This window comes from Aspergillus japonicus, assembly GCF_003184785.1.
Source record: "Aspergillus japonicus CBS 114.51 unplaced genomic scaffold BO86scaffold_22, whole genome shotgun sequence".
In the NCBI taxonomy this organism is placed as follows: Eukaryota; Fungi; Ascomycota; class Eurotiomycetes; order Eurotiales; family Aspergillaceae; genus Aspergillus; species Aspergillus japonicus.
Genome location: NW_020291659.1, coordinates 282,775 through 308,391, shown reverse-complemented (window position 1 = coordinate 308,391; position 25,617 = coordinate 282,775). Strand labels below are relative to the sequence as shown.

Below are 25,617 nucleotides of genomic sequence, written 5' to 3'. Positions count from 1 at the left end.
CCGCCGGCTCTCGAAGCGGCGGCGGGCGGCCTACCGGCAGCCGAGTTAATCCGGCCCGTTTCCAGTCTTGCCCCGCGTCCAATCGGCGGGTGTCAATCTTCGTCCGCCCAGCGGCATCGCCGGCTGATAAGAGCCTCAACCCAGCCTAGTTCTTTATCGCTGAGATCGCATGCGACCCTGACTGACTACTGCGAGAGACAGTGACAGCTGCAGTACACTGGATTTCTTCCCGTAGTCGCCTTTATGCAGGGCCACATTATGCGAAGAGACTTGCTACCGTGACACCATTGCTACCCACTAGACATCTTTGATTGACGGACTTTCTAGCCAGGAAACATCCTCATCATGCCGTTGACCTGTGAGTCCCTCCTTCGCGCGGGGTACCGCCAGCCCATCTATAGCTACACTTCTCTCTTGGACGACGAACTTCTTCTGACCCCGGTTACTCAATAGTCTGTCCCAACTGCAGCAATGCGCTCACCATTTCTCGCGCAGAGCCGACTGGAAGACATCCATTGGGCGTCAACCGCTTCGAGTGCCGCACCTGCCCCTACCAATATGTCCTGGAACAGAGCTGGTTCGAGAAGACTCCGATGAAGCAGAAAGAGGTCGAGGATGTATTTGGTGGCAAGGAAGAATTTGCGAATGCGGATAGCGTGGCCAGTAAGTTGCTTCGCCTACCATGTTGCTCCTCCTGGCTGTGTGTTTCGATACCGCCAGCTTGGAGACAAACCAGGCAGAAGAGAAAGCTTGCAGATGCTGACCTTGTTGTGCGCCTCCTCCTTCAGCCCAATGCCCCGCAGAGAACTGTAATGGCGACCGTGCATATTTCTTCCAGCTGCAGATTCGGAGTGCAGATGAACCGATGACTACATTCTTGAAGGTGGGTGCTAATTTTATTATATTTTCTTATTTTTTTTTTTTTTTCATTTTACCCCTCCCCGCGGCTCTCATGCGGATGTATGCATACTGCCCGACATGCCTTGCTGATAGCGGATATTACATTCCAGTGTACCACGTGCGGCGCCAGATGGAGAGAAAATTGATGTGTCTTGCCCCTCGATCCAAGTTGGGACTATACGCCTATAATCTTTGGGAACATGTTTTTTTTTGTCTTGTGGATTAGACTATAGAGAGAAGCAGTGGAGTTGTCTTCCGACGCAAATGGGTTCGGTTGCTGGTGGTTTTTTTTTGGAGTCAACTCTTGAAGTCTAAACTTCATGAGGTCGACCTTGGGTCCTTACGATGGCCTGTGTGATGATGTATACATCTATCTAGCTTAAACAGATACCCCTCAATAGATGATTGACCGCATGATGTTTCAATGTAGTTAAAACAGCACTAATGATGTTGACTAGTCGTTCAGGCAGAAGAAGGAAGGGCTAGTCTGTCAGATCAAGCGCCGAACCCAAAACCAAAAAGAAAATCTCAACCCGTGCCGATGGGAATTTTACCTTTGGGCCGGCAACAGGCAGATAATCCCCCGATCTGGATTGGTTCAAGGTAAGGTAAGCTTCCTTTGTTGATGTGTTGTGTTGGTGGCATCTAGTCCAGCTCTCATACGATACCAAGCTTGAGTCATTTTTTTTCTTTGCCCCCCTACACCCTCGGGGACTCGAATAGGTAAAGGCCAAGAAAGAAAGATGTTGTGAACGAGCATGCGTTAGGCGCAGAGAGCCGCCAAAAACCGACGACGACCCTCATCCTCAGACTTGGTGAGGGGCACACTCAACACACACGCACACAACAGACAGCATGATGGCAAAAAAAGAAACACAAGAGAGGGGCGGCGGCAAAAAAAAAAAAAAAAAAAAAAAAAAAAAAAAAAAAAACCAGAAGGAAAAAAAAATCTGTTCATTAGTTGTCTAGGCGATCAGTTGTCTATCAATATCAAACATGATGATTTTTTTTCTTTTTGCCTTTATGGCCCTGTTCCCTTCCAGGTCCATCGAATGGAGAAAATCTAGTTCATCGAACACACCAACCACCGCGAGGCAAAAAGTCGGTATCATAGCAACACAGACTTTTTTTTCCGTTCCCGTTAGATAAAATTATGATTGTTGCTGCGGCGGCGGCGGCGGCGGCGACGAGGAGGTTGACCTCACAAATGTGAATGCACATCCCACCGAGCCCACAGTGGATCGGGGCGGGCGCCACTCGGCCGTGCCACAGCTGCCCTTCCAACGGACAAATCAACGTTGCCACCTGCCGCGGGGTTCTGTTGCAAACAAGGCCAACAAGCCGGGCCAGCAGCAAATCCACTTACCTGCGTTGATGCCCAGAATTTCAGTCCAAACCGAGGGGTACTGTACTGTACTTAGTGGAAACGTATGTACAGTACCTACGTGCTGCAATCTACCGGTTGATGGTTGATACACCCCCCACCTTGAGTTTACGGATTCAGTAAGTATGTACTCCGTACTGGGTAACCAGCTGGAGGCAAAGTTTGAAGAGAGGTACAGTGCCGAGGAAGAGGATAGGGGGGTTGTACTGTATCTAGATAGATGGAAAGAAGGGAAAGGGTAAAGAAAAAAAAATTCTTCGATATAGTGGATACGGTTGTAAGGACTCCGAGTGGTTCCAAGGAGATAGACAGGATAAGCAGAACCAAGTAATGATCGCATAGGCTCTGCTGGTGCCGGTGCTGGTGCTGGTGCTGGTGCTGCTATCACTCCTACTACGTACTGTGGTCAGTTGAATCCAGGCTCCGCCCAGCAGGTGAAGATTTTTTTGCGCTGGTCCCGCACTTGGAACCAACCAGTAAATAAGTGGGGCTGGGTCAACCTGGTTACCCCTCCATGTCCAATTGCGCTCATTATTCGCCAAGGGTTGGAGCCCGCCCGCTTAGTCGCCCTCTCGCTTGACCCCTCCATATAAGGATTTCCCCTCCTCCCCCCTCCCACAGAATTTTCTTCCTTCCCTCCTCGTCCGCTTCAGTACGTATATCTTCCCCCCCTCTCTTCTCGCTTCCCTCTTCCTCTTCCTCTTCCTTTCTTCATTCCTCTCTTACTGACTCTTGTTGTTCAGCACCTCTACGCATTTGTGGCCGTAGTATCTGAGCAATTTTTTTAGAACCTTTTTCAAAAGTTCACTTCACAACACCGTCACCATGGGGTAAGTCTTGAATTCCTCGACTCGGATCTATCCAACGATCAGAGTTTTTCCCAGCCACCAGGACACTGGTGGCTGGGATCTGGCGTCGAAAAGAGTCATCCAGCTAACTCATTTCCCATCAACAGTAAGGACGAGCGTTCTCACATCAACATTGTCGTTATCGGCCACGTCGATTCCGGCAAGTCCACCACTACTGGTCACTTGATCTACAAGTGCGGTGGTATCGACCAGCGTACCATCGAGAAGTTCGAGAAGGAAGCCGCTGAGCTCGGTAAGGGTTCTTTCAAGTACGCTTGGGTTCTTGACAAGCTCAAGTCCGAGCGTGAGCGTGGTATCACCATCGATATCGCTCTCTGGAAGTTCCAGACTGCCAAGTATGAGGTTACCGTCATTGGTAAGTTGTCACACGACTCTATATGCTCTCATCCATCATCTAACTCATCCGTCATAGATGCCCCCGGTCACCGTGACTTCATCAAGAACATGATCACTGGTACCTCCCAGGCCGATTGCGCTATCCTCATCATTGCCTCCGGTACTGGTGAATTCGAGGCTGGTATCTCCAAGGATGGCCAGACCCGTGAGCACGCTCTGCTCGCTTTCACCCTCGGTGTCCGTCAGCTCATTGTTGCCCTCAACAAGATGGACACCTGCAAGTGGTCCGAGGACCGTTACAACGAGATCGTCAAGGAGACCTCCAACTTCATCAAGAAGGTCGGCTACAACCCCAAGGCCGTTCCTTTCGTCCCCATCTCCGGTTTCAACGGTGACAACATGCTCGAGGTTTCCCCTAACTGCCCCTGGTACAAGGGCTGGGAGAAGGAGACCAAGGCTGGCAAGTCCACCGGTAAGACTCTCCTCGAGGCCATCGACGCCATTGAGCCTCCCGTCCGTCCCTCCAACAAGCCCCTCCGTCTTCCTCTCCAGGATGTCTACAAGATCTCCGGTATTGGAACTGTGCCCGTTGGTCGTGTCGAGACTGGTGTCATCACCCCTGGTATGGTCGTGACCTTCGCTCCCGCCAACGTCACCACTGAAGTCAAGTCCGTTGAGATGCACCACCAGCAGCTCAAGGAGGGTGTCCCCGGTGACAACGTTGGTTTCAACGTCAAGAACGTTTCCGTCAAGGAGGTTCGCCGTGGTAACGTTGCCGGTGACTCCAAGAACGACCCCCCTATGGGTGCCGCCAGCTTCACCGCTCAGGTCATCGTCCTCAACCACCCCGGTCAGGTCGGCGCTGGTTACGCTCCCGTCCTCGACTGCCACACCGCTCACATTGCTTGCAAGTTCGCTGAGCTCCTTGAGAAGATTGACCGCCGTACCGGTAAGGCCATCGAGACGAACCCCAAGTTCATCAAGTCTGGTGATGCCGCTATCGTCAAGATGATCCCCTCCAAGCCCATGTGTGTTGAGTCCTTCACTGAGTACCCTCCCCTTGGTCGTTTCGCCGTCCGTGACATGCGCCAGACCGTTGCTGTCGGTGTCATCAAGGCCGTCGAGAAGTCCGCTGGTGCCGGTAAGGTCACCAAGGCTGCCCAGAAGGCTGGTAAGAAATAAGCTGGTTTCTGAAGGGTAATGATTGTTGTGATGATGTTTTCATGATTACAAAATATGGAATTACGGAACTAGACTTGGGTTATGTAGTTGATCCTACAAAACTTGAATCATGAATCATTTCGTTCTATTTTCTTCCCACCCGTAGAATGTAGTTGTCCTCGTCACCTCTTGATTCGTAAAACTTACACTCTGTTCGTGTCACTTGAAGAATCATGATCACCGAAGGTTCTGCTAGTCGAGTGATCACGTTCCCTTGACCACCTTCCCGGTCCATCACCATTCCCAGTCGTCGTTTATCTCGTTTTTGGCATGCTTCACGGCCACCCCCCACTTTCATCCTGCTCGACAGCTCGGGTTGGACAAGTGCTGCAACCTCTTGAGGATCTCGATAGCATCGATCAACCCTGCCTTAGGATTCATACCCAGCGGTCCACCATTATCATCTCGAACGTCTTTTCTTGCATGCTACGTGCGCATAGAGGCATGCTTGTGCTTATGCTTCTGTAGTCGCAGGGAGCAGTGCATGGAAGGGACCCGCGTCTCCCGAGCGTAGCATGTTCCGCGCCCCTGGCTATATATCCTATCGTGTCGAGCAGTGCGGGCTGATTGGGCTAGCGGAATCATCGCGGGCTCCTTGCAGTGAATGCACAGGCGGTGGCTATGCCGTGCTGGTTCGGCTTGCCTGTACTCTGTTTCTCTTTCGGTGTTGCGTGTTGTCTGGGTTGGGGGGGGGGCGGGGTCTGGTAGACTGGTCTCTGTGGTTGGTTGTTGGCTTGTGCTATAGATGCGAGGGGGCGGGGGTAAGGGAGGGATGCTCTGTCTGTCTTTGGCAGGCTCACTTCCGTGATGCTGTTGGGGGAGGGGTAAGATGCTGTGGCTCCCTGTCTGTGCCTGATAGTAGGGGTGGGGTTTGGCCTTGGGTATGTGTAGCGCTCGCGGTGAGCTTCTTGGCTTATAGCAGGGTGTTCGCTGGGTCGTAGTGGCTGGTTTCTGGTGGGTGGTGGGCGACGACTGAGCTGGGGGGTGCATGACGGCAGCGGACCCCGGGCTCGGCAGGTTGCTTGCACCGTTGCCGGGTGCTGGGTTGTCACGTATGGTTTCCCTTTGTGCTGCTGGTGGCTTGTAGTTTCTTTGTTCTTGCTTTGGGGGGAGGGGGGGAGGTCAGGGCCAAGATCACCTGCGTGGCTGGGTTCAAATGGACGTCTCGGAATAGCCTCTGGGATGTATATATCCGTCGGTGATGACACCGAGTCTGGATTGGCACTTGGGGTCCAGATCATGCCTCCAGCGCACACAGACTACCACTCGTTGGGCTTGAGAGCATGAGACGAAAGACACGCCGGCCAGAAATAAACAAAACACGTGGTAGCCATCGCAGGTTACTTAGTTCATGGGCGCTATAACTGTCCTATGGCCCACCCACCTGGCCTATACTGTTCATGGCTCAACGCCGACATGATAACCAAGCCATCATATCTAGCTTAAGTGCCAATAAATTAAGCACGCATATCTCTTTAGAGAATTACTCCTACCCTCAAGCGTGACATGACTACTAAGAAACATGGCTCATAGCCGATGGAGGAGACTCTCATTCTTCGAGATATCGATCGCGTATACGGAGATTTCTAACCGAATAGTATCTTGTTAAGATTCAGTTCGTTCCTATACTATAACCACTCCCCCGATGGTCTAGTTGGTTCATGGCGTTCGGCTGTAATGGAAATTGTAACCGAAAAGTCACCAGTTCGATTCTGGTTCGGGGGAATGTCTTTTTTGGCCCGACCTGGGGTCGGCTGGGTTACCAGTTATCAACTTTGCTGTTGCTCCTCTTTCTTTTTACCCTGCCCATATAGTCTGCGTCCCAGTATAGTCCAAGAAGTGACCATGAAAGTCTCGAGGAGGATTGAAGTGAAACCCTGCCGCAACACAGCGGGGGGGCGCGATGCAGCTATAACTAATCCCCCCCCCCACCAGCGGAAGGTCTATGCCTCCCATGCCTTGGACGCCGTATAACCTGCATTGGATTCCATCACCATGGCCCATCAAATCAAACCTACACAGCTTTTCCACTATACCAACAGCCCCTGATACCGAAGCCCACCGAGCGAGGGCCGAGTGATTGCGCCACCGTTGCTGTACTACTGTACGCACGGCACCCACAAAAGTATACACGCATTCGTCATCCCCCCTGCGTTAAGTTTCGGCGACTCCTTGCCGGAGAACACGACAATCTTATCTCCCACGTGTCGAGGGAGGCTATTGCATAACCCCTGCATCACATACCCAGGAGAGTGGTCACGGTTCAGGATATGTCGACAACGTCATAGGCAATGGGTAGCCCTCGGGAAGAGGACATGGCACCGTGTATAGATATTTGCTGGGCCGATGTTGATACATAAAGGGGTTTTTTTTTGTATAGTTATGGCAGAATAAAGTAATTGGCCTCCGTCAGCCGGGTCTAGATCTCCTTAAGAGCTGGATGTAGTTCAATACCTGTCCGACGGATAAGCACGGTTACAATGCTCATCGGTCGAGGAAACTGTTCGCTGCTGCTGGCTGAATACGACTGGGAGGGTCGATGGGCTTGTTCCAATGTACCGTAACCGGTGACGAGGTGATCGACTGGGCGATGAATCCCAGGTCGTCAGACATTGAATGAGATTCCTCATAGCTCTGGTGCTGGGATCTGAAGGGAAAAAAAAGGGGGGGCAAAAAGTAGAACTCCCCCGAACCAGAATCGAACTGGTGACTTTTCGGTTACAATTTCCATTACAGCCGAACGCCATGAACCAACTAGACCATCGGGGGTATTCGATGCTGGAAGTCCGGGTTTAGTGCTTTATACCCTTGTGATGAAAGCGGGGTGTATTGTGGAGGTCTACCAACGTAAGCTCCAGTGCGCTGCGGCGTGACTCGCTGGAGCTTTTCTTTATTCAATGGGCTCTAAATTCTGACATGGAGGTTGACTGGTGTGGCATGGGATGCGTGGCCATGACGTCGGGGCGCTGCGTGTGTACTGTACAAATGTTGGGCTTGTCTGTCGTCCTCGACTCTGTTTGACCTTGTGTATAGTACATAGACGTACTGCGATCATTTGAGCCTGTCAGGCGCCAGTGGCATTGGAGTAGGTAGGCTAGCATTTTAATGGCTGGCTACCATCGTGATAGAATATAAGGGACGAAGTTCTAACCAGTAATGATTTCGAGGTTGTCCACGGTCTACTCGAGGGCGCTTGACGCACCGTATGGCTTGCCGGAGACCGTGGGGTACGAGAAAAGTGTCACCCGAAGCCTCGACAGGCAATCTGTCGGGCTCACAATATGACAAGCGAGATTATACATCACCCCTAGGATTGAGCAACAGGCTATCTCGGGAGACCCTATGCCATAACCACCCCGACCGATTTGTCAAGAGACCTTGGGGTCGTCGGGATCGTAAATCGCGGGTGCGCAGCAGGTATAGTTTGTAATTGGTTGTAGTTCTAATATGCTCTACTACGAGCTGAAGATATCGTCAGTACCCCTGCTGTAATTGAATTACTTCTGGCCGTAACATGTACTGCCGGTTGATATTGAAGATCAACGACAGTGATTGGTCTGACCCACACTATGCAGGGTGGGATCTAGCAGGTGAGGTCAATGTGCCTTAAAAACAGATTCCATGTGGTCATGCATGACGGAGGACCGGGCATGGCATTGAGTGGATGGCAGATGAATAAAGGGGAAACAACAGCCCCGGGACTGTCGTGGTTCAACGGGATGATGGGCAGGTATCCCACATGGTAATAGCATGCCAAGTTATACGCACGACAGTAGCTGTACAGGCGATCGGTACCAGCGTAGTTTTCAATTGCCGGATAGGCAAGTTTCCTCGCCACCTCGGATATCATAGCCTGCCCAAAAATCTCCTATTCGTACTCAGCTCGCCCCATGGTGGGCTCGTATTCCCGAGTTCTATCTTTCCATGAGGAGGCCGCCACATGGGCCAGTATCGCAGAGGCTGCATCCTGGGCCTCCACTTCTGTCGCAGCAGGCTGAACCAGAAGACCACCGCCATAGGGTATAAACCCGTGGCGCCTGTAGATCGTCACCCCCATTGCGATAGCCGCTTCAAGCCAGGAATCCAGCCCCAGCTCGTCTGCCCGTCGACAAACAGACCCAGTTGGCGGTATTCGGGTAAGACGAACCCGACGAATATATCTACCGGTGCGCATAGTTAGCCCACGGACGAGAGTGAAAGCCAGATCGACAGCACGCGGGCAGCAACTTACAAACATGCGGCTTCTGCCTGTGGACCTTGGAATAGACGCCGGCAACAAGCTGGTTGTCCCGATCACGATCCCTGATCTGCAGGAAGACGGAGTCCGGGTCCTCGCGAGCCCACTCCCGGTGCAGTTGCATGAGGTTTGTGAGCGCCTCTTGCTTCTGTGCCTCAGGTTCACCTCCAAAGATAGGGTAGAAGAACCGGTAAATCGGCTGGGATGGTTCTCCGAAACGGGTAACCTGGCAGGTGACGAACTCGGAGAGAGCGTCGGATTTGGGGTCTAGCTCGGAGAGTTGGAACCGCATGGCGGGATACTGTATGCCACTCTTCTTCCGCACGTTTCATTTGGGCCTCCATGCTGGGCGGCAGCAAGAGCATTGCATCCCAGGGGTTATATATCTACGTCGTTGGTGGTGGAGTTGGCCCAGGCTGTCCTTCTGTCGACCATTTCGTTCAGCTCGCTTGTTTTGGCCGATTTTATGAAAAGGTCCCTTGGCACCGCTGCGCGAGGGTGCAGCCTAGGCACCAGATGCCCCATGTTGGCGGCCTGCCGCAACTAATCAGGAGACGTGATGGTTGCTCGTACAAGGCGGAGCTGAAAGCTCGATGCTGACCTTGGCCCTTTGGATGGGGATCGCTTAACCAATAAGACACGGTCCGCCTGGGGCTGAGAGTGAGCAGTGACATGAGGGTATTCGCTGCTGAGAAATTCGTGTGTGCAACCATTGGAATAAGGAGGTCGTACAACGAGCCGATCAACGGACAGCAACAATGAAGGACACGGAGGATATCTGTAGCTGGGTGGTTCGACGCAATGGTGATGTTGACAGACGCCAGATAATGGAGGGCGGGCGGTATGTCAAAAAGACCGGGAAAAAAAAAGAAATGGGACGAGCCGGGCTTGAACCGGCCACCTTCAGATTACTAGGGACATCCCGAAGGATGAAACCTGGCGGCCGAAGTTAATGCTTCAGTCTGACGCGCTCCCAGATGCGCCATCGTCCCAGAATTGATGAAACGGGTTTCCTTTCTTTGGTTCTTATAGATAACTCCCGCTAAGCTTAAGGGAGGTTTTACAGTAGATACCGTACTCTCAACGACACCTCTCGCAATTCTCAACTGCAGCTACATCTTAGTGATTTGAATGATCTTATACATCTTTCAAAGTACAATTTAAACTTGTCTTGTATGTAGTCCTTATGGCGCTGTTGGGGAATACTTGTCGGACGGTTGAAGGTTGATCACGGCAAGGACCTGTGTTGACATTAACGATCCATCTTCTTTCATGGCATTCGCACATTTGGTCCCTTAGACATGTGCTCTGTCGTTCATTCTCCGATGGCACGCCGCAGATCATTGTCAGTCATTTCTTGTGTTCACGTCTTGCTCAAGCAATCATACCAGCGCTGGGTATACTGGATCAATAGAAGGCATGACGCAGAATGCAGGCGGTGTCCGGAAGCAGATATCCTGTCAGCAGCAAGCCCTACCCGCCTCGCTAGCCGGCGAAGGGTGGATGATGCCTCCACTTCCAGACCACCATATCGAATGACCCGCTAGAGCTGATATAGACAACGAAAGAATAAAAAAAGAAACGTTGGGGCAAGCCGGGCTTGAACCGGCCACCTCCAGATCTTCAGTCTGACGCGCTCCCAGATGCGCCATTGCCCCATTTCATGTTATGCTGGCAATAAGGTATGTTACATAAGTGGGCCAAACCATTTCACAAATTCCACGCACCAACCGACCCGGTCTCACAGTGCCCTAGAAGACCTGTGATGTCCGCCGTGGCTGCACGGGGAGGGCCGAGTTCGTATACGACCTCTGTACTCGGATAGCCACGAGGAATGCCCTGCCACACCTGGGTGACCAGCGAAGTTGCCTCGGATGACGAGTCCAGCAGAATGGAGCATAGGACATTGGTAGCCCAGAAGAGCTAGCACAAAGGTTGTTACAGGTTACAATCGATATATTCGGACCGTCGGGTAGCCCTATCCGGCTATGCACTGTATGCGGCTTTGTCGCGAGAATCCCGCTTGACGGTGCCACCAGCTGTATGCTACTCGCAAGCCGAGTTGTAGTATACATTTGGGCATCCATTTGAGTCGACGAGCCCTTCATGCAGTGAGTCAACCCCCAGAAAGAACACTCGATATACTTCTCTTGTACCTACGCGATATGGCACCCACAACAGCGCGAATTGCAACCGACGGAAGACCCGATGCGAGTGCCGATGACGCCAGTTGCCAAAACGAGTATGGTAACCAATCGATCCTCAACCGAAATACAAATATACCTAGTAGTATCCTAGTCGTCAATGACCACTTACCGTAGCAGCGAAGCTAGCCGGCTGACCTGCCGCGCGATAGTAGTCAGGCAAGAGATGACACGGTCAGGCACAATGAACATGGTAGACCAGTCCCAACCACTCAGTAAGAAGCAGAGTGCGGCTCTATAGCCCCAAGACAACATGTCCACGCTGTATGCTACCAGTATGCAGAGAAGTCGCATCCGAGATACATATCTTGCCATTGGCGAGAGAGACGACCGTCTGCGACGGGCCTAACAAACGAATACAAGGAATGCTGCTTTAGTGTCAGCATATCAGGTTCGAGGGGGCGTGTGAGGTGATGTATTGCAAATGCAGGAAGAGAAGGTCGAAAGAAGGACGGAGTTCCCCAGTGCCTCCGATCGAGCTCAGTAGATTAGACGACCTGGCTGCGATCAATGGAGAGCAACGCCACAGAAGAGAAATTCTACCATTGCAATATACTTCTGTTCAAGGACTACAGCCGGAGCCCGTGGGGGCCTGGATAGAAAGAATATACAGTCTGTATCTCTGCACGAAGACCCGACGGGGTGAATTCCTATAGTGACACGCCCAGCACTGTTGATACAGTCGATGCCCAGCATTGTACCCAGCTGTCCTCTACAGTAGGCTGTTCGCTAATTTAACCTAGAAGAGCCAGGGACCAGATCTGCTCGATAGAGCTGCTGGCGCTGTATAATTACAACTATATTCTGACTAATCAAAAAAAGCCCCCGATGGTCTAGTTGGTTCATGGCGTTCGGCTGTAATGGTATTAATTGTAACCGAAAAGTCACCAGTTCGATTCTGGTTCGGGGGATCTTCTCTTTTGCATCTTTTTGATGTCTCGAAGGCCGCAGTTACCTGGGACAAGGCAGGCCGCGGTCTTGCTTGTCGCTGTGATTTTTGACTCGTGGGCCGCTGCTGGTCACTCCGGGGTCTCCGGATAACCGTGAGTGTTAATGGCAGGAAGCGCCCATGCGAAGGCTTTGCCTAACATGCAGAGTGGCACATTACACGTACCTTTGCAGAAACCATTTGAATCGCTGGCTACCTGACGCTATGCACTCAGGCAAGCTCCAGTTGCCGCATTCGATGGTGGGGCCATGGTCAGTCAATCTTTATTTATACTTTCCGTTGTCCGCGGCACGCACTGGACTCCCGTGGCTGGATGTCTTTTCGCGCAGATAATCCTTAGTGAATGGCTCTTTCCCTTCTATAAGCTAATCCTGATAAACTTACCTCAACAACCCCCGATGGTCTAGTTGGTTCATGGCGTTCGGCTGTAATGGTATAATTGTAACCGAAAAGTCACCAGTTCGATTCTGGTTCGGGGGAATGTCTTTTTGCGTTCTGCTGTCTTTTTTCCTTTCCGTTTAAGACCCGCAGCATTGGGCTTTTTGGAGCCCTCTGGGTCAGCCCTAAGAGCGTTGAAGGTAGGTTGCTAGTCCACGAGGGTTGTTCTTTGGAGTAATGCGTTCCTGGGTCGACCTATCGAGGCAGGTAAGTAACAGGACTACTGTATAAAAAGTTCAGTTCGGGCACAGACGAAAGCCATCGCAGCGGCAGAGCGGTTTCACTCTCTGGAAGATACTTGTAGCGACTGGAAAAGCCAATCAATGAGTACTTCTGATCTTGCCCACCTACGCCGCCAGACGATGTGAGGAGATTATACAGAAGTTGGGGACAAGAAATCCACCCTACAAGCTGGCAGGCGGCCTACTGGCTTGGGATGCCTTTGTGGGCCGACAGCGACACTGCGCTGTTCTTTTATGCCGTGATAGGACGCGCTGAGGAGAATACATGGTAAATAGTTATCCTTATCTGCACCATGTACGGCGACGAGTTTTATACATCCCTCGCCTGGTCCTTCCCACCACTGCAAGCGATCCACGACCCGGGCCGAATAACACCTCCCTCCCTCAATGAGTACAAAGGGGACGAGGGTTGCGATTCTCGGCATTTGCACGCAACATTGTACAGTACATGCATTGTACATGCCCGATACATGCGCATGGTGTCCTAAACCAGAGGGATTTCTCGATATTTCTGGTTGCTTGATGCTCATACAGAGAATGCTCATGCTTGCAACTTTCGCCCGATCAGCCTCTACCACGCCAACACTCTTGTGCGTTGGCATACCAGTACTCACGCTGGTCCCGACTTGTATGCAGGCCCCCTCCAGCTGGCTAGGGACGTTGAACTCATCTGACCTGGAACACAGCTCGCCAACCTAGCATGCCTGCCCCCCCCCCCCCCCCCCAGCGCAGAGAGATTAGCGCGCAGTCGAACATGATATTTACCTTGGACTACTATTGCATCCACGACACCATGTTCAATCGACTCAGTGCTCGAATTCCAAGTACTCCGGCTGTCAGTATGGGTCTTGGTTGATATGTTTGTGTGCGTGTGCAAACCACGCAGTCGTACTCCTCGGGTGGGATCCTTTGCTTCCATAGTTGGTGTATATCGACCGAGTCGTGATGCGGGAAAGTAGGTGTGTGCATAACCAGGGTGTACAGTAAGATTCGCCCACAAGCAAACGAGGAAAGAAAGCAGGAGCCATTCGGTAGCGGCTTAAAGACCATATGGGGTGTCATAAGAGCAAAAAGAAACTTCCCCCGAACCAGAATCGAACTGGTGACTTTTCGGTTACAACTTCCATTACAGCCGAACGCCATGAACCAACTAGACCATCGGGGGTTTGTTGATCTAGCGGCCGAAAGTAATGAGTCATTGCCCATGCACGTGCTTCCGGCTTACAAAAGGTAAGCGACAATCACACCTCCAAAACAAAAGTATAGATCCCCCGAACCAGAATCGAACTGGTGACTTTTCGGTTACAATTATACCATTACAGCCGAACGCCATGAACCAACTAGACCATCGGGGGCTCTTGTTGATTGGCGGAAAATATATGGTTCTATGCTCCAATCTTTAATCTTCAGGCCTGAGTTTCGGCTGCGATCAAAGATGGGCATCCCGTTTGGTGCGAAATGTTGGACATGCGCCTGAACCTTCAACCGCAGCACTGCGCTCGACACGAGAACCAGCGCCCTGCTAATTATCCGCCGTTCGGAAGCACTGTCTCCAGATAGTAGTCGCCACTGATTGCTTCGCTGACCGAGAGGGCAAGCCATAAAAAAAAATGTAAGAGACTGGGTATCCAGCTGGAAAAAAGAGATCCCCCGAACCAGAATCGAACTGGTGACTTTTCGGTTTCAATTATACCATTACAGCCGAACGCCATGAACCAACTAGACCATCGGGGGTTCTTGATAGAATACGACCTTTCAAATTGCATCTATCAAGGCAAGCAGCTCGTTCTCATTCCAGCTGTTTATGACAAGGAACGGTTAGGTCGTTGAATAGCAAGGAAACCGCGTACTGTGGCAAAGTATCAGCACGAGCTTTCGAGCAAAATGGCCAAGGTAACCTAAAACAGGGCAAACCGAGAGCCACAATGCAGGGGATCTGCGTGGCAATGGCCCCTAATAATCTGTATGGTCTCGTAGTCTACCGAACTCTGGGCTGCTATGCTGTACCCAAGAGATGGACTGTGGGTTTCTGAGAGAGATAGGACTATAGAGCTCCTGATGCTCGAAAGCACAAGGCGAGCTAATCTTAGAATCACGATTCATTAGACAAGCCTAGATGTTTATTGCGAAGGGGCTATTTGGAAGACTCACTCATAACAACCAACACCAGAGTAGTTAATTGGTGAAGTTATCAGCCGCAGTCCCCTCATCCGTGTGGAATACTGTAAGCACGACTCATATCCGCCAAGAGGGCCCAATGCTCATGGGCGCGTTGGGGGCCGTGCGTGAAGATCGTCCCCCGTACATATCAGGTGAACTGGGGAGAATACTTTGATTTCTCCCTTCTGTTTGAGTTAGGAAGTAAATTCGATGCAGAATCTGAGTTTGTTTCGAGTGGCTGTATCATGGTAGAAAGGGGCCGGATGCGGATAAAAATAGACGAGGGAAGGAAGGGGTGGATGGTTGTTTGATTCAAATGCGCCTTGGAATTTTTGTGCTGTTCGGAGTGTGTTTTAGCAGTGGTAGTTGTTTGAAGTACTGCTCGGATGGTTGCAGTGTGGTGGTGGTTTATTGATGGCACGACGCAGGGAGGAAGGTGCCTTACTGCATAGTGCATGGATCGATGAGCCATTATACGGGGTACGATGACATCATCCAGGGAAGTACTCCGTACTATGTAGGCCATTTTCACTAGCTCCCGGCTTAGGTGTTGCTTGGATAATGGATACGTCTAACTGACTAAGTACTAGGTAGTCGCTTGTGGCATGATAATTGAGTCGATGAATAGAGCACTAGCCGACAAGCACGCCACTAATGCCGAAGGTTAGATATTTGGAAGTTGGAACGAACTATCTAGCCACCGGGTTTGCCGAGAAACACCAAAGTCGCCAGAGTAACCGTCTGGGATTTCACTGGCGAACTTCAATGTATTTGTCTCTGAAAGTTTAAAGCAAGCAAGATTGCGATAGTCAGAGCTAAAAGCATAATTGGTAGGGAGCCTACCGCATTGGCATAGAGAAGTGATGATCGACCGTGTCCCGCATTTTGATTGACCTGGGGATTGATTGACTTGGGGATTTCCGGACTTGAGTTGTTTGCAAATCACGACCCTTTCCCTCTTCAAGATTGATCAATCGGTATTGCTGCCCCAGAAGTCGAAACCACACATATCCATTTACAGTTTACGCGGCCAAGAAAAGGAGGTTGTGGCCTGAGGCTACTTTGGTACTCTAACTGAGATGCACCCACCAATTACATCGGAAGCAGGCAGTCACATTTCATGCAGCACGTACTGTACCTGCAGGGTCGCCTCCCGACCGACTGCACAACACTGCAGCCACCCCCACTAGATCTGGGTCAAAAGAAAAAAAAAAAAGAAAAATATGGCACGTTACTGTTTCAGAGTGCTGTACGAAAGTACTGTAGTGACTGTACTTGCCTACTCACCGATGACAGATTCTTGCCAACTCTTTTGGTGCTTCACACACAACAACTGTGATGGCCAAACCAGGATTGTGATACTAGATGGAACAAAAATGGGACAGCGACTGTCTTGCCACTGCGTGAGCGGTGGAGTAGTACCAAGTAAATACTCGGAACTACTACGTAGGCAACGGCTCGACTCGGTGAGGGATGCTCGCTAAGTTGTCCGCTCGGTTGTCTGTTGTGTACGTGTCGTCCTGTCTTGGCTGGTATCCCGGTTGCTCAAGAATTGGATTCAATGTTTTTCATGGTAAGCACACTCCTGGCAGCCTATGGCGCTGTACTTCCCTCTTCTGCCACCAGCAGAGGTGTTCATATTGATTCATTTGTTGCGGAGTCGTGTGGGCACGGCTTGAGCACTGTTATGTCCGAGTAAATATCCTGCTCCCGTCCTCGCTGTCTGAGATTGATGCTCGGATTGCAGACACCACGGCTTACTAACCTATTCAGAACAATCCACCTAGCACACCGATCAATATGGGGGTGGTATTAATGCGCTCTGCACAAATGGGTCCCGCGCATCAGCCAATGGCTATTTGACGGTGCGAACCGACAAGTGGGATGGCTCCATCGAGAGATGGATCATGCGCTCGTTGCTGATAACGGTGGTTCATCCTCAGGAGGCGGTCACGCTTTCCAGTTCTCCGATCTCCTGCTGCTTGTGTTGTGTGTTGTTCCAAACCTCAGTCACTGAGTCTCAGATGTCAGAGGTTGAGGATATTACCGAGTCATTGGAGGGTATTAATATCTCAGACAGAGAAACCAAGAACTCGAATCAGAAACCTGGCTCCGGGCAACGTCTTGCGACGGCAGAATGATCGAGCCTGGAGACAACACGAGAAGCAGTACGGAGAACGGAGTGAGGTACGATGATCGCGTACGTTTTCAAGGTTGGCAATAATGTATCGAAAAAGGGGGTTTGAGGAGATGCGAGGAGAGGATCTGACTGGACCACTGGTTGGTTTGCAGCAGGAACCGGCTGAATGCAGTTTAGCGTGATGAGTTCCTGACTCTAGCGTCAGCCCCGTCAGTCCGAGCTAGCCCCAAACTCGCCTAGTTCCCTCGCCTTGTTCCACGGGTGTCGAGGCATCCCATAATTCCATGTACTGTACGGAATTCATCCATGGCTTTGAGGCTGCCACACCTCCTTTTCTCCTCCCCTCCCCTCTGGTCCAACTCAAAACTCTTCCCTGGGGTCCTCGTCATCATCGTTGCTTGTTTCCCACCTCCATGCATCCTGGTACGCTACGCTGACTTCCTGATGATGATGAGCAAACAACCCTCCCCCCCAAAATAGAGCAAAGCGAAAGCACTCGCACTCGCACAAGTACGGAGTAAATCGGGATGTTTCATATAGTCTGACGGGCTTCGAGTTTTGCGCTCTCTCATCCTTACTTGTTTGGGCCGCTGCTACTGCCGCCATGTCTGACCCCAGGGAACTAAATCTCCGGCTAACAATTTAGTTCACGGGCGGACTTCCATCTCCTTTGGCATAACCTCATCCATTTGGAAATTCACTCGCCTTGATCTCGAAGTAAAGAATACCAGCCTGTCCCTGCATTTGTTTTTAGATATGTTCGACAGGTTTGATTAGCCATCAAGCGGGCTGTTGATGAAACAGACTGCTGGATCTGTGAACCAAATTCTCCGCCTTCCTCCACAGCTTTGTGATCTGGTTCAGCACGGCTGCACGAGTTGGAGTCATGCACCACTGCATTGCTCCGCACGGCTCTCAGGACAACACACTAGTGGTCTAGTGCCATTCAAGATCCTCACTGCTCCAGTGGAGACGATCGGCCCTCGACTGCCGTCCCAAGTCTTCCTCATACACTTTTTACCCCCCCCCCCCAAAGAAGCAGTGGCGTGTTCGCGGTGCTGTGCCTCTGACTTTCTTGTGCCATTGATGGCCCTGCGTTAAGCCACTTTGGGGGATTAACTGAGTTTCGGCCTATTGGCGTTTCTGATAACTTTCGTTGCCCACATCTCCCACGCTGTTTCCCCTCCTTCTCCTAAAATAGTCGCGCTCCATCTGTTCTTTTTTTCTCTTCCCATAACCTTGCTTTAAATCCTTGTCCTTTTAGACTGCGACCATTATCGCTAGCATTCTCTTGTTACAAGACCACATCTGGTCCATTCTGTCCTTTCTTTCATTGCACCTTTAGTTTATCTCTTGCACATACTTGGTCGGTGTACCCAAGCACCACAATCTTTGTATATACTTACTACTCCGTACTGTCGTTCTCTTCGGTTTATCAATTCCCCACTCTCATTATCGGAATCCCTCCCCCTTTCTCTCGGTGTCTTCAACGGTCCTTGCGCACGCACCCGCGCGCTCTTCATTCTTTTCCAAAACCCGAGAATCGTGCACTGTTCTACGACCGGGTGTCTCATGCAACACTGATCTTCAAAATGAGCGTTGTCGCCAGTAGACCTACGAGCACGCCTGTCTCTTACAGCGCTATTCCTCACCAAAGCCAGGTCATCTCAGATTACAAGGATTCGATGTATGCCGTGACGGTGCAGCCGGTCTCATCTCGCACATCATCAGTCTCTTCATTCAAAAGCAACTACAGCGTTTCAACTGCCCCCACAGAATACTCTACGTCCCCCGTCTTCTCAGCATCACTTCCTCGCTTCTGCGACTCGGCCGCGTCTCTGGATAAGATCTTGGAGTCGGTCTTCAAGCGTTTGCCCCAGGAGGTGTACGATGCGATTTTGGATCAATTATACTACTTACACACTGGCCCCAACCAAAATGGATGCTTAACATGCTTTCAACGCGACCTTCATGCGCTTTCTCTAACCTGTCGCCCATGGGAGAAGGCAGTTAGAGCAAGACTGTGAGTGATGCACTAGTCTAAGAACGACATTTGAGCTAACAGACCCACCCGTCTTAGGTACAACCGTATACACATTATTGGGAATGATTCACCGAACCAATTGAAAAAATATCGATTGAAGCGCGGAAGTCGCCTCAAGTTATTACGTCGAACCCTCCGGGAGAGGAAATTGCTGGCCAATCTTGTTCAAGAGCTTCGAGTACCCCAATTAGACCTGCTATTCACAACAATCAGACACAGCACCCAATGGCAGGAATATCGGGATTTGGTTGCATCTGTGGTCATGGTGTGCCCGAACCTGGAACGGCTGCTGGGTTTGACCATTCCTTACCATCACGAATTTGACCGTCTAACACATGCGTTATCGACTCGGCGGAAGCTGAAGGAGCACACCTGGATCTTGGGAGAGGCTGCGGCGATAACTGAGAGGTCGCCCCGAAGTACATACTGCCCGTGGAGCTTGGGACCATCACAAATGTTTGAGTTTCTGGACTATCATGCCCAGTGGACATCCTTGGAAACTCTGATGCTGTACGGGCTTGATGAGAAAAACTCCCTCGAGCCAAGCATCTTCCTTCGCATGTGCAGTGAGCTCCCTTCGTTGCGAAACCTCTGTATCTCCAATTTCGACGCAGACGCCTTCAATGACAGCACCTTGCAATGCCTACCACCGCTGGAATCGCTGCGCCTGGAAAATCTCCCGGGAGTCACCGATACCGGCCTGTGCCAGTACGCATCGCAACCCGAGTCCAGCTCCCTCAAATCCCTCGCTCTAATTGAACAAAATATCGACTCGCTCCTGGTGATCTCGAAGATGCTAGCATCTTTAAGTCAACTTGAACGCTTTACGTTCGTTCAAAGCACTAAATGCCCGACGCTGAATACCGACGGCATCGTTTTCCAACCACTTTTTGCCTCGTCAAGTCTCAAGTATCTTCACTGGGATGTTTCCGGCCCCGACTCCGGCGCTGCCTTAGGCAGACTCGACTACGTTCCGTTTATCAAACCACCCCGGCATACGGACTCACCAAACTCACATCTTGCCCAAAGCATTCTTGCTAGCGGGTTTCCTCGTCTCGAGGCTCTACGTGCGCCCTCGGACATAGAACCTCCCGGGGTTCTGCAGGCTGTATGCCAGCCTATGCCACGTGGACAGGCGCTGCTCAAACCCGATCGCTATAGTCTTCCCCGCAGCTCCCATGGTTCAGTTACAACCCGACCAAAGGCATTGCCCGCAGGAAACAACTTGACTTCTGCTCGAATCCGAGCTCAAACTTTTATTGACATGGCTGCGAAGGATACAGAAACTGGGATGAGATTCCTCGTCACCGACCATTCAGACTCGTATGTACCGGACAACGCACTCGAAGACGAATCGTCCGACGATGAATCTGATCTTGGAATGGACGAGTTTGACATCGGCGGCGTGGGACGCGAGCGGCAAAACCACGATCTCGAGACGGATGAGCACGAGGGGCCGGTCGTTGTGTACGATTTCCATATGCCGGCATTTATGGGCAGAATCGGTTCCAGGACTAGTGCGCAGGACGTCTCAATCCCGCGGTTTGTTCTTCGACCAGATATACCTGGACAGGATGGAGATGGGGGCTTGGTTTCGTGGAAAAACGTTCACGCTTCCAACCAATCCTTGACATATGCTGCTGGCGTTGGGGCGGACTGTTTTGGGGTCAGGGGACACACCAAGCCGCTGGCGGAGGAGCCACCATCCCCGACCTCGACTACTACTTCACGGTTTGGATGGGGAAGCATCGGAAGCCGTTCCGCTCTGGGTACAAGTCCGAATACGCCTATAACCCCGTCCACGCCAATGTCGACAGCAGCACTTCCTTGGGATCGCGATGCTTGCACTGGGTCATGGAACTACAGTCATCGAAGTGGACGAGAATGGTGGTTCCACATGGAACGAGACCGCCCGGGAAATGTCGAGATTGTCGATGTCAAGCGACTATTTTAATTTTCCTTGTTGTTCCGGGATTGTTGATATCAAAAACAGAACAGCATATGATAGGAGCATGCACCTACGCAGAAACGGCGTTTACGGACCTTTACGGGCGGACGATATTCTTTTTTTTCTTTTTTTTTTTTTTCATTGCTTCCTCTGTCTCATCGGTCAAGATGAGCCTGGTGATCTTCCAGTGAATCTGGCACATCACGGGGAAACCTCGAGTTCTCTTGATACCACTTATAATTTTCGATTCCCCTGCTCAACTCTTATGATCTGGCGCATCCTCGGTCGGGTTCATACATCCTTGGCCGCACAATCTCTTTGTATTATACATGTTCCTCCTTTCTTTTCCCCAGGTCATTGATCAACCCGGGCGGTAATGTTCATCAATCGATATTTCCCTGTACATGGTAGTAGCTTATGTTCAGATATATTGACTGAATTATGTATATTATCAACAAGATTGGAAAAGAAAGAATCAATATACATAATTATTCACACCATCAATCCAATTCACAAAAGACCAGCAGGCTTCTCGACAGTATCCTGCAATCCCTGACCTCCAACCTCGCAATGTTCCTTTGTACTTCCGTTTCCAGGGTGAAACACATGCTGCATGCACTGCACCTCTGCGCGTGACGGAGCGCCTCCACCGTTGCTGCGAATGGGTGTTGATGCCCTGGCTAGTAAAGGTTTGTGGTGATAGCACAGTCTGTGAATGGGCCTTGACTCCAGCTTAGTGGGAAAGGTGTTCATGCCATCCCAGCATCCTACTACTTCTAAATGTTGACCTATGCTCGTTAGCACATCTGCCTAAAGCATGGTGATTCTCCTTTCATATACTGCTACCGGGGACAGATCACTAGGGTTGAGGCCTGACCATCGACGTCAGATCCAGGAAGACGGAAACGAGACTTATCAGATGCCCGCGTACAACTTGGTATTTCTGCAATATAGCAAAGTTCCGGAGCACTACCTCAAAAACCTCTTGGATGAGTATAAGGTTGAAATAAGCCAAACCGTTGAAAGTGGAGGACCCGGATCTGATGACGATTTAACCGGTAGCAGCATGGCTCTCGCCATCGCGAGTTTCGGGCAAGGACAGAGTCTCGTCTAGATGACCTACCACTAGGGGCTCGGGGAAAGGTCCTTGTCAGGCGCTTCACTATCGAAGCCTGTTGCTCACAAAACAGTCAGCTGATGCAGATTTTTGAGCGGTAGAGAGGAGGAGCTGCATGCATGGCTCTTCCTTGGGATATTCTGGAAGTGACGACTATTGATCTGGCATACTTTTACTTTCTCTCTCTTCTCTCTCTCTCTTTCAGTCTGATCCTGGTGACAGGTGTAGATTCTAGCCTTGTTTGAATAATGCGTAGAAACAGGTACCGATATCGGGCCTAGTAAATGTTCGGATTGAGTACATCAGTGAGAGAAGGCTGATGAACAATGAGTAAGGCCGGGATCCATTCGGACCCAAGGTGCTGAGTTATCCAAGCTCGGTACACGAAATAAACACAAGATCATTGAAGACAAAGATATCAAAGACAGGTGAAGGTGAAGAGATGCAAAAGCAAAGCACTCAGGCTCACATCTGCGGGCTTTATGGATATCGATGCTCCCACAGACAGCGTGATCGCTTGAGTCAATCTCACCGTCAATCCAAGCCTGGCCTCATCAAGTACCCTGCTTTAATTGGTTTGAAAGTCACATCATTACTCCTAGCACCTTGGGCTTAGCTAGGCTTCAAGCATGCAGAACATTCAGGTTGGACAACATTACAAGCGGACTGGAAGAACTATATCACCATGCTCAACCCCCTCAGTGGCAGATATCTTGGCCCTCAGACCCGACCAGGAGATCTTTACAGTTCTGAGCAAGGTCATCTGGGGCAACACGGTCCTCCTACACGACTTGTCGTATGTCTCCAAGGCCGGCTTCAACGTGGGACCTGCCGAGGTCGAGGCGATGCGACTCGTGTCTCAACATACCTCCGTCCCGGTTCCCCACGTGATCCACACCGCATGCAGTGCCGGCTACGGCAATATCGAGATGACGATCGTACCCGGAACCTCGCTCGACGGAAGATGGGACACGCTGGACGCACGGGGCAAGGAGTCCGTCTGCCGGCAAACGTGGCAGCTGATCGCGGAGATCCAGGCGATTCCGCGGCCACCGGAGCTTGAAGACATTGTCCGGTGCGGCGTCGACGGCTCCGTTCCCCGCGACACCTTCTTCGAAGATCTACAGGACCCTCCTCGCGCCCTGCGGAGTGATGCCGAGCTGCGGGCCCGCATCTGTGAGCGCTACCGGCACTTCGGCGGCTATCAGTACGCAACAGCCGATGATCTGTTAGGGATGCTGCCCCGATCCGAGCGCACCGTCTTCACCCACGCGGACATCGCGCCCCGCAACATCATGGTCGATGCGAACAACCGGATCACGGGGATTCTGGACTGGGAGCACGCGGGCTGGTATCCGGATTATTGGGAGTACGCGCAGATCCTCCGGTCGGCTGCTTGGGGGGACTGGTCCGAATGGATGGACCGCACGGCCCCGCGGCGATGGGATCTCCGGGGGATAGAGGCTGCCAGGCTGGTACTGGCCTTGGCCTCCTCCGATGAGGAGCCGGAGCCAGAGTGGTAGCCATCACATTGTCTATCATGGGGATGGATAGCGGACTGCGAACTTCGGACGGACTGGCTTTCACTACAACAGCCTACTCTATTGACCCTCCCAATGGACCTCAACTCTTCCACCAGCGCCAGTCTTCACATCCTACACCAGTACATTCAGCAGCACAGTGAACTACCAACCTGGATGCCTTCCAACCACCCATAAGTGGGGCCGAGCGAATCCCGTCGGAATATGCACGAACAGCTGGACGCTCAAGGCGCCAGCGAAAGGCCCATGAACTAGCTTTGATGTTGCTAGGAGGCTACAGGAGAGTTTTACCGCCACGAATTACGGAAAGTGGTTGGGCGATTGACATGATTGTTTTTAGACACCGCGATAGAAATACTCTCGCACGCATAAAGCTCTCGATCCGGAAGAACGAGGAATGATATAGAAGAAAGATTTTCGAAAGCAAAACCCGCCAGAGCGAATGGATAGACCGACCAGAGCGCCGGGAGGAATTGAGAGTTCTTAGCTTTAGCCCCAATAGCGTTGGAAGGAGATATCCTCATCCTCGGGATCGGGCTGACTTGCGTCAGATGAGTTGCTGGCCTTGACTGCTTCCACCATAACCTCGGCTTTGCAAACCAGGTAGGAGTTAGTATTCCCCGGCAACTCAACAGCACTGATGTGACGATCGTACGGCACGAATCGGTTGGGAAGTTCATATCGGTATACCCCAGGTCGTAGAACGAGGATCACCCGGCCGTGAGGCTTGGGAATCAACGGCGGAGTATTCTTCCGCTCCTTTTGATGGACCCGACCCAACATAATTCCTGTAGCTGGGTCAAACTGCTTCAACTCGGGCAGCTGATGAACCCTCACTTGTCCTCCCAATGCCAACTCATGCGCTGTGAGATACTGCGCACCGGCTTGGAGAACCCCGATCAGCCTACGACGCCTCGTATCCTCTTCCGCACCGGCCAACTCTTCGAGAAATAGCTGAAACAGGCTGTCCTCTAGAAGATGATCCGCCAGATGCTCTGCTATGTTCGCCTGTCGCTTTCGATTTTCATCCCTAAAAACATAAGGAGGGTTGTCACGAGGGTCCCTGGGCGACAAGCCTTCCTTCAGGTTGGCCAGGCCGAGGGTGACCATCCTCCACCAAATTGCGTTCACAGGACTTGCTAAAAGGACCAAGGATGGCAAGCGCCCTTGTCAGAAATCCATCCAGCATCAGTCGAAGAGAGAGAACGGGCGGAACAACTTACCTTCGTGGTATCTTTGATACAGATAGTGGAGTCGCTCAGCGAACGACGGATCTCCAGTCTCATCATTTTCATCCAGTTTCCCATCCAGGAACCAGAATGGCCTTTCGAGAAATTGGGTGAAGATCAATTTATTGACCATGGCTTCACACAAGTATAGGTGAAATTGATCACGGGATTCGGGAGAGAGTAAGGCTTGGATGGTATCCCAAGGTTCTTGAATACAGAATGTATCTAGACCTTGAATGATCTTCTGTTTCTGGTTCTCGGAAAGGGAGGGCATGTCTTCGCAGATATATTTCTCAGTCCATGTTTTGACCTTAGTATTGAGATCATCATAATTGCGTATTACGGTATCTGGGTCGGGCGCATATCCAGTCCGAGTGATTGACATGCGGTTACAATGGCTCTGATAGGCCTCGTACTCCTCAGCTGTCAGGTGTACTGAAGGCTTTCTGGATGGCTGATTACTGCCGTCGGCTGCCCTGCGTCCCTATATGAAAATCAGACACATGATGATGATGATGATGATGATGATGATGATGATGATGATGATGATGATGAAGATGGTAATGGTATCTTGGTGGGCGGAGCAGGGACTGACCTTCTGTGCTTCTCCTTTTGTCTTCTGGCTTCGTGTGTTCACCATGATGCTTCAACTCAATGA

At 51.3% G+C, this 25,617-nt stretch overlaps 8 protein-coding genes and 9 non-coding genes across 17 annotated transcripts; 8 read left to right on the top strand and 9 right to left on the bottom strand.

Annotated features, from left to right (window-relative positions):
* Window positions 1–119: 119 nt before the first annotated feature.
* BO86DRAFT_361944 (DNA-directed RNA polymerase III core subunit RPC11) lies at window positions 120–1,313 on the top strand. The gene is made up of 4 exons (XM_025669889.1): window positions 120–358; window positions 454–663; window positions 789–883; window positions 1,011–1,313. The coding sequence occupies exons 1-4, from the start codon at window positions 346–348 to the stop codon at window positions 1,044–1,046; spliced, it is 354 nt and encodes a 117-aa protein (XP_025528018.1). The 5' UTR covers window positions 120–345; the 3' UTR covers window positions 1,047–1,313.
* Window positions 1,314–3,109: 1,796 nt separating this feature from the next.
* Window positions 3,110–4,671, top strand: BO86DRAFT_379095 (elongation factor 1-alpha; the record flags this gene model as incomplete). The annotated part of the gene is made up of 3 exons (XM_025670658.1): window positions 3,110–3,114; window positions 3,240–3,508; window positions 3,566–4,671. The coding sequence occupies 3 exons, from the start codon at window positions 3,110–3,112 to the stop codon at window positions 4,669–4,671; spliced, it is 1,380 nt and encodes a 459-aa protein (XP_025528017.1).
* A 135-nt stretch (window positions 4,672–4,806) lies between these two features.
* Window positions 4,807–5,762, bottom strand: BO86DRAFT_88885 (uncharacterized protein). Its single transcript, XM_025677759.1, has one exon. The coding sequence runs from the start codon at window positions 5,698–5,700 to the stop codon at window positions 5,137–5,139; it is 564 nt and encodes a 187-aa protein (XP_025528016.1). The 5' UTR covers window positions 5,701–5,762; the 3' UTR covers window positions 4,807–5,136.
* A 587-nt stretch (window positions 5,763–6,349) lies between these two features.
* BO86DRAFT_t125 lies at window positions 6,350–6,435 on the top strand. The gene has a single exon. It is a non-coding gene; the product is annotated as a tRNA-Tyr (tRNA).
* A 958-nt stretch (window positions 6,436–7,393) lies between these two features.
* On the bottom strand, window positions 7,394–7,479 carry BO86DRAFT_t121. The gene has a single exon. It is a non-coding gene; the product is annotated as a tRNA-Tyr (tRNA).
* Window positions 7,480–8,216: 737 nt separating this feature from the next.
* BO86DRAFT_429824 (uncharacterized protein) lies at window positions 8,217–9,239 on the bottom strand (the record flags this gene model as incomplete). The annotated part of the gene is made up of 3 exons (XM_025675654.1): window positions 8,217–8,704; window positions 8,739–8,808; window positions 8,942–9,239. The coding sequence occupies 3 exons, from the start codon at window positions 9,237–9,239 to the stop codon at window positions 8,557–8,559; spliced, it is 516 nt and encodes a 171-aa protein (XP_025528015.1). The 3' UTR covers window positions 8,217–8,556.
* A 581-nt stretch (window positions 9,240–9,820) lies between these two features.
* On the bottom strand, window positions 9,821–9,939 carry BO86DRAFT_t120. The gene has a single exon. It is a non-coding gene; the product is annotated as a tRNA-Phe (tRNA).
* Window positions 9,940–10,532: 593 nt separating this feature from the next.
* On the bottom strand, window positions 10,533–10,605 carry BO86DRAFT_t119. The gene has a single exon. It is a non-coding gene; the product is annotated as a tRNA-Phe (tRNA).
* Window positions 10,606–11,973: 1,368 nt separating this feature from the next.
* BO86DRAFT_t126 lies at window positions 11,974–12,062 on the top strand. Its single transcript has one exon. It is a non-coding gene; the product is annotated as a tRNA-Tyr (tRNA).
* A 430-nt stretch (window positions 12,063–12,492) lies between these two features.
* On the top strand, window positions 12,493–12,580 carry BO86DRAFT_t127. Its single transcript has one exon. It is a non-coding gene; the product is annotated as a tRNA-Tyr (tRNA).
* A 493-nt stretch (window positions 12,581–13,073) lies between these two features.
* On the top strand, window positions 13,074–14,074 carry BO86DRAFT_379093 (uncharacterized protein; the record flags this gene model as incomplete). Its single annotated transcript, XM_025670657.1, has 4 exons — window positions 13,074–13,235; window positions 13,315–13,370; window positions 13,765–14,010; window positions 14,047–14,074. The coding sequence occupies 4 exons, from the start codon at window positions 13,074–13,076 to the stop codon at window positions 14,072–14,074; spliced, it is 492 nt and encodes a 163-aa protein (XP_025528014.1).
* Window positions 13,860–13,945, bottom strand: BO86DRAFT_t118. The gene has a single exon. It is a non-coding gene; the product is annotated as a tRNA-Tyr (tRNA).
* BO86DRAFT_t117 lies at window positions 14,048–14,135 on the bottom strand. The gene has a single exon. It is a non-coding gene; the product is annotated as a tRNA-Tyr (tRNA).
* Window positions 14,136–14,426: 291 nt separating this feature from the next.
* On the bottom strand, window positions 14,427–14,514 carry BO86DRAFT_t116. The gene has a single exon. It is a non-coding gene; the product is annotated as a tRNA-Tyr (tRNA).
* Window positions 14,515–18,291: 3,777 nt separating this feature from the next.
* On the top strand, window positions 18,292–21,531 carry BO86DRAFT_361938 (uncharacterized protein). The gene is made up of 2 exons (XM_025669888.1): window positions 18,292–19,103; window positions 19,161–21,531. Exons 1-2 carry the CDS (start codon window positions 18,673–18,675, stop codon window positions 21,076–21,078), a joined length of 2,349 nt encoding a protein of 782 aa, XP_025528013.1. The 5' UTR covers window positions 18,292–18,672; the 3' UTR covers window positions 21,079–21,531.
* A 1,096-nt stretch (window positions 21,532–22,627) lies between these two features.
* On the top strand, window positions 22,628–23,712 carry BO86DRAFT_429816 (kinase-like protein; the record flags this gene model as incomplete). Its single annotated transcript, XM_025675653.1, has 1 exon — window positions 22,628–23,712. Exon 1 carries the CDS (start codon window positions 22,819–22,821, stop codon window positions 23,710–23,712), a length of 894 nt encoding a protein of 297 aa, XP_025528012.1. The 5' UTR covers window positions 22,628–22,818.
* A 507-nt stretch (window positions 23,713–24,219) lies between these two features.
* Window positions 24,220–25,092, bottom strand: BO86DRAFT_312340 (uncharacterized protein; the record flags this gene model as incomplete). The annotated part of the gene is made up of 2 exons (XM_025667946.1): window positions 24,220–24,869; window positions 24,954–25,092. 2 exons carry the CDS (start codon window positions 25,090–25,092, stop codon window positions 24,220–24,222), a joined length of 789 nt encoding a protein of 262 aa, XP_025528011.1.
* Between the last annotated feature and the right edge of the window lie 525 nt (window positions 25,093–25,617).